The sequence below is a fragment of the Pezoporus flaviventris genome, unplaced genomic scaffold, assembly GCF_033815535.1.
Source record: "Pezoporus flaviventris isolate CSIRO_AGI_PZ_B2104156 unplaced genomic scaffold, CSIRO_AGI_Pfla_v1 ptg000076l, whole genome shotgun sequence".
Taxonomy (NCBI): domain Eukaryota; kingdom Metazoa; phylum Chordata; class Aves; order Psittaciformes; family Psittacidae; genus Pezoporus; species Pezoporus flaviventris.
In genome coordinates, this window is record NW_026892624.1 from 1486058 (window position 1) to 1494781 (window position 8724).

General features: G+C 58.2%; 1 protein-coding gene across 1 annotated transcript; it reads right to left on the bottom strand.

Moving 5' to 3' along the window:
- Positions 1-2106: 2106 nt before the first annotated feature.
- LOC133279417 (sperm-associated antigen 4 protein-like) lies at positions 2107-5003 on the bottom strand. The gene is made up of 6 exons (XM_061473106.1): positions 4531-5003; positions 4257-4326; positions 3625-3725; positions 3145-3312; positions 2730-2819; positions 2107-2262 (listed from the first exon to the last, which is right to left on the bottom strand). Exons 1-6 carry the CDS (start codon positions 4588-4590, stop codon positions 2107-2109), a joined length of 645 nt encoding a protein of 214 aa, XP_061329090.1. The 5' UTR covers positions 4591-5003.
- Between the last annotated feature and the right edge of the window lie 3721 nt (positions 5004-8724).

Below are 8724 nucleotides of genomic sequence, written 5' to 3' on the forward strand. Positions count from 1 at the left end.
CCTGCCCCTTGCTCACCTGTGATGTCACAGTCATGGCTGCACCTTGTGTGGAGCCAGGAACCTGTGACATCAAGGTGGCTCCTACAGCACTTGGGCCACCACCTCCTGCCTGGTAGGAGTTTGCTGTGTTCTGGTGGCTGTGTGCCTGTGTCTGGCGTTCTCCTCCTGGCAGCTGGTTTGGGACTCTTGCCCAACTGCCCTCCCCCAGCCAGGCAACACTCCTGCTTCGGAAGGAGGACAGACAGGCTTGCAGGCGAGCTTCCTTTGTCCCCAAGATGCAAAAGGCTCGTCCAAGAGCACAGCGCGCTGCGCTCGTGAGGAGAGCCAGCAGCAGCAGCAGGGACAGACATGCAGCTGGGCCCATTGAGGTTCTCGGGAACAGGTACAAGGTTCCTCCTGGGACCATCAGCTGGAGGGTCAGGTCCCCAGAGCCTAAAGCAGGGGCTGGGGGGACACGATAGAGAAGCTGGCGAACACTGTAGGCAGCACAAGTCCCAGGGCTTGGGAAACCCACTGTGAGTGGGGAAGAGGCTCAGCTGAAAGCCCCTCTGGCCCCGGGGGCCAAACCCCACGCTCCTGCTGGAGGGCTCTGGCTGTGGAGCTGCAGAGGCCCTGGGAGGAAGAGCGGGCTTCGGAGGAGGGCATCTGCTCCCCTCTGTCCGTAGGCCTCTCTTCTGGCCAGGGCCTTGGCTCATGTGGCAAGAAGGCAGTGCCAAACAGTGTCCTGCCTTTTCCCCTCCCATAGGTGCCCCCCCTCTCAGGAGGACCAGGGGACCAGCTGCGAAGAGCCAGCACGCTGCAGCTGCAGTGCTGCAGGCACAGAGCGTAAGTTCAGCGCTGCCTTTCACCCCATGCTTGCACCAGGCCTGCATGGCTCATCTGGGACCAACAGCACTGAATAGTCAGTATCATCCTGCCCCAGGAGCGGCCTGGGGCCATTTTGCCTCTGTGACCATGACGGAGCTGGCCACCGTGTCTCTAATAACCATGGGGCTACTGTAATAATCAGGGGGCACCCCCGGGTGGTAGAGATGCAGGGCCCGAAGCCTCATCCACAGTCCTTCCCCAGCCTTGCTGTCAGTGCCCTGCCTGCAAGGGGATCCTGCCGGGGCTCCGGCGAGAAACAAGCAACCCCCTCCAGGGCATAAGCGTGCCCCTGTTCGGGTCCCACAGGAAGGAAGTATGCAGGCCCAGCATCCACGTCCTCGCAGGGGTCGGCCATATGCCAGATGGGGCTCCTCAAGAAGGCTCCTCAGGCTTTTCTCCCATTTCTTTTCCCAGGGCTGGTATTCAGCTGTGCATACAGAATGGCAATGGCCGTGATCTACCTTCAGAGATACCTCAGAAGAGGCACCTCCATCCTGAGAGTACAACAGGTGTCTGTTACTGACATGGAGCTTGAGGGTGCCAGAGGGTCAGGGTGATCAGATGGGAAGCTGGTGGTGTTCCCCACCAAGGCCATCTGTGGATGTGAGAGGTCACAAGATGCTCGCTGCATGCAGATGAAATGGGGCATAGCAGTGGGGTGCAAAGCCTGGAACCAGGGCTGTGCAGTGCCCCTTGGCCCAGGGCGGTCCAAGAGTCTCTTCTTGGAGCTACCTCCTCCCCTGCACCCCTTTGTGGTGTCCTCGGCTAACCCCTTGCCACTCTGGTGTGGGAGGAGACCATGTCACCACAGGGATCTTTAGAAAGGGCAGTAAAATGACTCTCATGATGATGTTATGGCCAGTCCCCAGAGCCAAGGTGTCCCCTGAACCGCAGGGGCCTGTGCTTTGGGGATCATGGCCCCCAGACAGTGCCAGGCTCTGAAGGCTCCTGCCTAGGGCAAAATTGGAGGCAGTCCTCGTGCCAAAGGATTTTGTCAAAGACCACAGGCAAGGAGAGGCTGTGAAAGCATGTCTCCCTGTGCTTCCAACATGGGGATGTTTCCTTTGGTTAGGAATCATTGCTGTGGTGGAGAGAAAACAGAAAGGCTGAGGAAAGCCTCAGCCTGCAAAAGGCAGAAAGAAGCTGGCTGCTTTGAGAGGAGCACTGAAGTGACAGTGCTCTGCACCAGACAAACAGTCACATCCCTCTGGTGTGTTCCTGCATTTTCCTCTTTAGTTCTTATCGAGGGAAGGTCTCCACATGAGTCTTTCCAATCACATTTGTCTCCACCATCTTCCCATGCACCTGCACTCGATAAAGGCAGGTGTTTGTTGGTTTACCCCAGTTGTTCTGTATGCCGAGTTTGAGAAGTCGAAAGGCTCTGGGGATGCCATTCTGCAAAGAAACCACAGCAAAAAGCAGTGCCACTCCTGGGATGCAAAGAGTGAGAGCAGGCTCCACGTGTCTTCCTCCGCCAGCCAGGCCCCTGCTCTGGGACCAGCTCCTGCTCTGACTGAGGAAGCAGCTTCTCCCTCCTTCTCTTCTCCCACCCAGGAGGCAAAGGATTCCTGTGCCCTTGCAGAGCAAATAGCCAGCCTCAAGAGAGAATGCGGTGGGCAGCTGTGGGGACCTGAGGGTCACCTGTGCCAGGAAGGAGGACCAGGGGAAAGCCCTGCTGCCGGAGCACGGTGCTGAGCATCCTCCTCACCACCGCCTGCCCTGCAGGTGCCGACAGACAGCTCTGGGCACCACAAGGTTCAGGCCCCTGTCCTGCCAGGGACTGTCCACTCTCCCCCTGAAAGTGACTTGCTCGCAAACTGGCGTTTCTGCCCTGGCCTCCTGCCCACACGCACCCACTGTACCTGCAGAGGGAAGGTCTGAGTTGGCCCTTTCTGCACGCTGTAGAGGAAAGACCCCAGCAGAGTTTCACCATGGCCTGCCTCATCCAGTCCCTTGGAGATAAATGCACAGGAGAGCAGGTCAGGCTCAAGCTGACCATGAGCAAATGCTCATGCCAGATCTGGGCCCGTGTTCCGCACCACACTCCTGCGCCTCTGGTGCAATCTGGCACAGAGGGAGACCCATGAGGCTGTGTCTCCTCCTCAGGGCCTTGGAGGTGCTGGGCCAAAACGGCCTGAGCAAGTTTGTGAAATGTCCCCTCTAGGAAGGGCAGTGCTTGGGAGCACACACATCTCTGCAGATGCGCAGGGAGGAGCAAGTCCTGGTTACAGCTTTACCCGTGGTCAGGTCCCAGCCCCGAGCCCAGCACAGACTTACAGAGACAGTGAAATCCTTGGGTGCGCTACTGACAGTCACCAGTGGAGTGGCTATCTCTGAGCAGCACTGTAAGGTGATGGCCGTTGGTTGTATTTCTGTGGGCAGTCGGATTAGCACTTCGCTCTGAGTCTGTTGCATAGGCCAGCAGTACCCTGGGGAAGCATCAGGCTAAAAGCAGAGGGCAAGAGAAGTGAATGCGAGGGCTTCGCTCCCCCGCTTGCAGAAGCACAGGCAGCACTGTGCCTGGGGTGTGCTTCTGCTGGAGATTCATGGTGTGAATCCCATGTGCCTGGGAAGCAGGCAGAAGCACCCGCTTTTTCTAGGGAGCCAAGCTCCGTGTGGGACCTCAGCCGTCAGGCACCAGATCCTTGCCGTGGATCCGAGCGAGACCGCTGGCCTGACAGGAAATGACCCAGGGCTTGGCTCCAACTTGATCCAGGGAGGCAAGAGAAGCAGCACTGACGGTTTCTGCTACTGTACCTGCACAAAGGTATCCTCAAAGGGTTGGCTAAACAGGGACCAAAACACCCTTCTGAGCCATGCAGAGGTGCTGGATGATCTCTGCAGGTCGATGGCAGTCCCTGAGGGCAGAAGAGAGCAGCTGACTGCAACTGGCCCCAGGTGCAGAGAACCTGGTGGCTGCATGTGGCTGCTAAGTCATGCAGCACTGGATGCTTGGAGGTGCCCGGAGAAACACAGGGGATCCCTAGGCTTGGTGATGGCATCTCTCTCCCAGCCGCACAAAGAGATCTGTGGGTGCTGGGGGACAGTGAACCCCCACGGCAAGGGCAGCAGACCCAAGCAAGGCCCTGCTGCGTGGACAGCAGAGGGTGATGCAGCCATATGCTTTCATTCTCCAGGAAAGCTCCGCAGAGTGGGAGAGGGCAGAAATGCTGTCAGGGGCATGGCCGAGGCAGCAGTGAGGGCTCTGGCATCAGGGCTGGGGTGAGCCTAAGGGAGCCACACTGCTACAGTCATGCTCGTGGGCCCCGTGGTTTTGTCCCACCTCTCTCTACCTCGGAGAGCAGTGTCTGCAGCACTCCCTGCTTTCAGGAACGCCAAGCATGAGCCTAGCACAACATGAACTGCCTGGACCCAAGGGCTGCCCATACCTGTGCTTTTGAGAGCCCAGTCAGGCACCTCCACGGGCTCAGATATTGCCTCTCTCATTTGCTGAACTTCCTGGGGAAGACACCAAGGAACAGGGAAACAACCACGTCAGAGCGGGCCAGGAGAAGGGACTCTACAGCGCAGAAGCTCAACCCACAGCCCCTGGCAAGGGAGGGGTGTGTAGGCTGGGACGAGCAGGGCCCCCTCCACCAGGCCCTTCCTGGGCCAGCTGGTGGCCTTTTGCTGCCCAGCCCTCTTTCCGGAGTGCAGGATCACCTTGTTTATAGAGCGGATTTCTGCAGCCAGACGTGTCACCTCATCCCTCAGCTGCTGCATCTCTTCAGCTTGTCCTTTCCACAAATCAGGTGCGTTCCTGCAGTCATCAGGAAATCGGACCTTGTCAGATCTCTGCCCAGCAATGCGCGGAGCCTCCAAGGCCAGGAGCAGCACAAACAGTGATGCTCCAGCCCCTTTTCTTTCCCTGGTTTACAAGCGCTTCCTTCCCCCTCCAGGTTTAGCACAAGGCCCGGACAGGAGCAGAAGACACGAGCTCTGGGCGCTGTGCAAGTGAGAGCAAATAGCACGGGCTCATCTGCTCGTGCTGTCGCCACCAAACATGCTGCAGGGCTGGGGAGAGGAGAGGGCTCTTACCACAGTGAACTCAGGTCAGCTGCAGGCTGCTCCTGGAAGGGAAAGGGTATCGGTGGAGTCCCGCAGCAGCCGGGACTTCCCCGAGCTGGTAGCTCTAGGAAGGCACAGCAGAAGCTGCTGCTTTGCATCACTGCCTGGCACCGGAGGACCGGGCGATTCACCCACCCACCCACCCATTGCCTGCAGTGCTCCCTGGCAGGACTTTCCTGTCCCACTGACCTGTGGTGCATTCTTTCCATGCAGCCGCCAAAAGAGCAGCGAGGTCCCGCACCAGGCACCAGCTGTAACATCACCATGAGAGTCATTTTACTGCCCTTTCTAAAGATCCCTGTGGTGACATGGTCTCCTCCCACACCAGGGTGGCAAGGGGTTAGCCGAGGACACCACAATGGGGTGCAGGGGAGGAGGTAGCTCCAAGGAGAGACTCTTGGACCGCCCTGAGCCAAGGGGCACTGCACAGCCCTGGTTCCAGGCTTTGCATCCCACTGCTATGCCCCATTTCATCTGCATGCAGCGAGCATTTTGTGACCTCTCACATCCACAAAGGTGAGATGTTGTATGGGCCACACGGGCCCTCAGCGCCTCTCCCTCACGCTGAAGCTCGCACCTCACTCCTCTGAGCTGGCAGTGGGTAAATACTAACCGAGAGCAGTAAGGATCATCAAGCAGAAGATCATGAAGAGCCCCTCATTCCTGAAACAGAGTCCTGGGGTTAGCGGTGCTCAAGGCAGAGCTCTGCCCAGAGGAATTTCTCTTACCAGCTGAACAACAATTTGCAGGGGAGCCACGGGTTCTGCTGGTGGGGAACACCACCAGCTTCCCATCTGATCACCCTGACCCTCTGGCACCCTCAAGCTCCATGTCAGTAACAGACACCTGTTGTACTCACAGGATGGAGGTGCCTCTTCTGAGGTATCTCTGAAGGTAGATCACGGCCATTGCCATTCTGTATGCACAGCTGAATACCAGCCCTGGGAAAAGAAATGGGAGAAAAGCCTGAGGAGCCTTCTTGAGGAGCCCCATCTGGCGTATGGCCGACCCCTGCGAGGACGTGGATGCTGGGCCTGCATACTTCCTTCCTGTGGGACCCGGACAGGGGCACGCTTATGCCCTGGAGGGGGTTGCTTGTTTCTCGCCGGAGCCCCGGCAGGATCCCCTTGCAGGCAGGGCACTGACAGCAAGGCTGGGGAAGGACTGTGGATGAGGCTTCGGGCCCTGCATCTCTACCACCCGGGGGTGCCCCCTGATTATTACAGTAGCCCCATGGTTATTAGAGACACGGTGGCCAGCTCCGTCATGGTCACAGAGGCAAAATGGCCCCAGGCCGCTCTTGGGGCAGGATGATACTGACTATTCAGTGCTGTTGGTCCCAGATGAGCCAGGCAGGCCTGGTGCAAGCATGGGGTGAAAGGCAGTGCTGAACTTACGCTCTGTGCCTGCAGCACTGCAGCTGCAGCATGCTGGCTCTTCGCAGCTGGTCCCCTGGTCCTCCTGAGAGGGGGGGCACCTATGGGAGGGGAAAAGGCAGGACACTGTTTGGCACTGCCTTCTTGCCACATGAGCCAAGGCCTTGGCCAGAAGAGAGGCCTACGGACAGAGGGGAGCAGATGCCCTCATCCAAAGCCCCCTCTTCCTCCCAGGGCCTCTGCAGCTCCACAGCCAGAGCCCTCCAGCAGGAGCGTGGGGTTTGGCCCCCGGGGCCAGAGGGGCTTTCAGCTGAGCCTCTTCCCCACTCACAGTGGGTTTCCCAAGCCCTGGGACTTGTGCTGCCTACAGTGTTCGCCAGCTTCTCTATCGTGTCCCCCCAGCCCCTGCTTTAGGCTCTGGGGACCTGACCCTCCAGCTGATGGTCCCAGGAGGAACCTTGTACCTGTTCCCGAGAACCTCAATGGGCCCAGCTGCATGTCTGTCCCTGCTGCTGCTGCTGGCTCTCCTCACGAGCGCAGCGCGCTGTGCTCTTGGACGAGCCTTTTGCATCTTGGGGACAAAGGAAGCTCGCCTGCAAGCCTGTCTGTCCTCCTTCCGAAGCAGGAGTGTTGCCTGGCTGGGGGAGGGCAGTTGGGCAAGAGTCCCAAACCAGCTGCCAGGAGGAGAACGCCAGACACAGGCACACAGCCACCAGAACACAGCAAACTCCTACCAGGCAGGAGGTGGTGGCCCAAGTGCTGTAGGAGCCACCTTGATGTCACAGGTTCCTGGCTCCACACAAGGTGCAGCCATGACTGTGACATCACAGGTGAGCAAGGGGCAGGGATACACCCCGCTGCCCACTTAGTGCTCTGGGTTATCATTTGTGACTAGCCAGTGCAGAAAATACACCGGCGTTTCTCTGGTGCTGACCTGTGCCTGCAGAGCTCAAGGCTTGTTCAGTTTCTCTCTGGGTGTCCCCCATTGAGGTCCCCCTGCGCAGGTAGGCAGGAGCTGGAACAGCCAAGCCAAACAGACTCGGCTCCATTCCATGTGAGGTCATGCTTTGAAACGAAGCCTTGGTCTTTGGTTAACCCTGTCAGCTGAAGGTTCCCATGGGGAAGCAAAGGGGTGCTGACTCTGGGTTACACCAGGCTGGGGCTGGGGCGGCGGCTGCATCGGGCTTTGGCTTGCTCTGTCCCTCTGTCTCCACATTGTCATGGGGAGCTCCGGTCACCAAAGGGGCCCCAGGAATGTGCCAAGGGGCTGCTGCGTGCTTCCATCCTCAGTGAGAGGCATGAGCACCCAGGACATGGCAATGACTCCGTATGGGCTGGCCCATGCACCCCAGTGACTCCTCTGGCAGGAGCCAGCCAATTCCTGTGAATCCATGCGTCTCCCAGTTTAGAGAGGGGCACAGATTTCATGGATGGACTGCTCAGTGGATAAGGAATTGGCTGCGTGGCCACACAAAGACAGTTGTGGTCAATGGCTCAACATCAAGGTGGAGATGGGTAACAGGTGGTGACCCTCAGGGGTCAGTGTTGGGACCAATCCTGTTCAACATCTTTGCTGATGACAGTGAGTGGTATTGATGTGCCGTTAGCAAGTCTGCGGATGGCACCAAGAGCAGATGAGCCCGTGCTATTTGCTCTCACTTGCACAGCGCCCAGAGCTCGTGTCTTCTGCTCCTGTCCGGGCCTTGTGCTAAACCTGGAGGGGGAAGGAAGCGCTTGTAAACCAGGGAAAGAAAAGGGGCTGGAGCATCACTGTTTGTGCTGCTCCTGGCCTTGGAGGCTCCGCGCATTGCTGGGCAGAGATCTGACAAGGTCCGATTTCCTGATGACTGCAGGAACACACCTGATTTGTGGAAAGGACAAGCTGAAGAGATGCAGCAGCTGAGGGATGAGGTGACACGTCTGGCTGCAGAAATCCGCTCTATAAACAAGGTGATCCTGCACTCTGGAAAGAGGGCTGGGCAGCAAAAGGCCACCAGCTGGCCCAGGAAGGGCCTGGTGGAGGGGGCCCTGCTTGTCCCAGCCTTGTTGCCTGTCCATCCTCAGTGAGAGGCATGAGCACCCAGGACACTGCAATTACTCCATGTGGGCTGGCCCATGTACCCCAGTGACTCCTCTGGCAGGAGCCAGCCAATTCCTGTGTATCCATGCATCTCCAATTTAGAGAGAGGCACAGATATCATGGATGGGCTGCTCAGTGGATAAGGAATTGGCTGGATGGCCACACAAAGACAGTTGTGGTCAATAGCTCAGTATCCAACTGGAGACCAGTAATGAGTGATGTCCCTAAGGGGTCAGTGCTGGGACCAATCCTGTTCAACATATTTGCTGGTGACATGGAGAGTGGTATTGATGCGCACTGACAAAAATGGTGGCGAAGGACTGTGGACGAGCC

What these genes read in the sequence shown, in the direction of transcription:
- LOC133279417 (XM_061473106.1), bottom strand. Translation starts at nt 4,590, where the DNA reads ATGCAGCAGCTGAGGGATGAGGTGACACGTCTGGCTGCAGAAATCCGC. An exon ending in CTGGGCTCTCAAAAGCACAG is followed by an intron (nt 3,726 to 4,256) that starts GTATGGGCAGCC and finishes TTCTGCCCTCAG; the next exon opens with GGACTGCCATCGACCTGCAG. An exon ending in TTGAGGATACCTTTGTGCAG is followed by an intron (nt 3,313 to 3,624) that starts GTACAGTAGCAG and finishes CTCTGCTTTTAG; the next exon opens with CCTGATGCTTCCCCAGGGTA.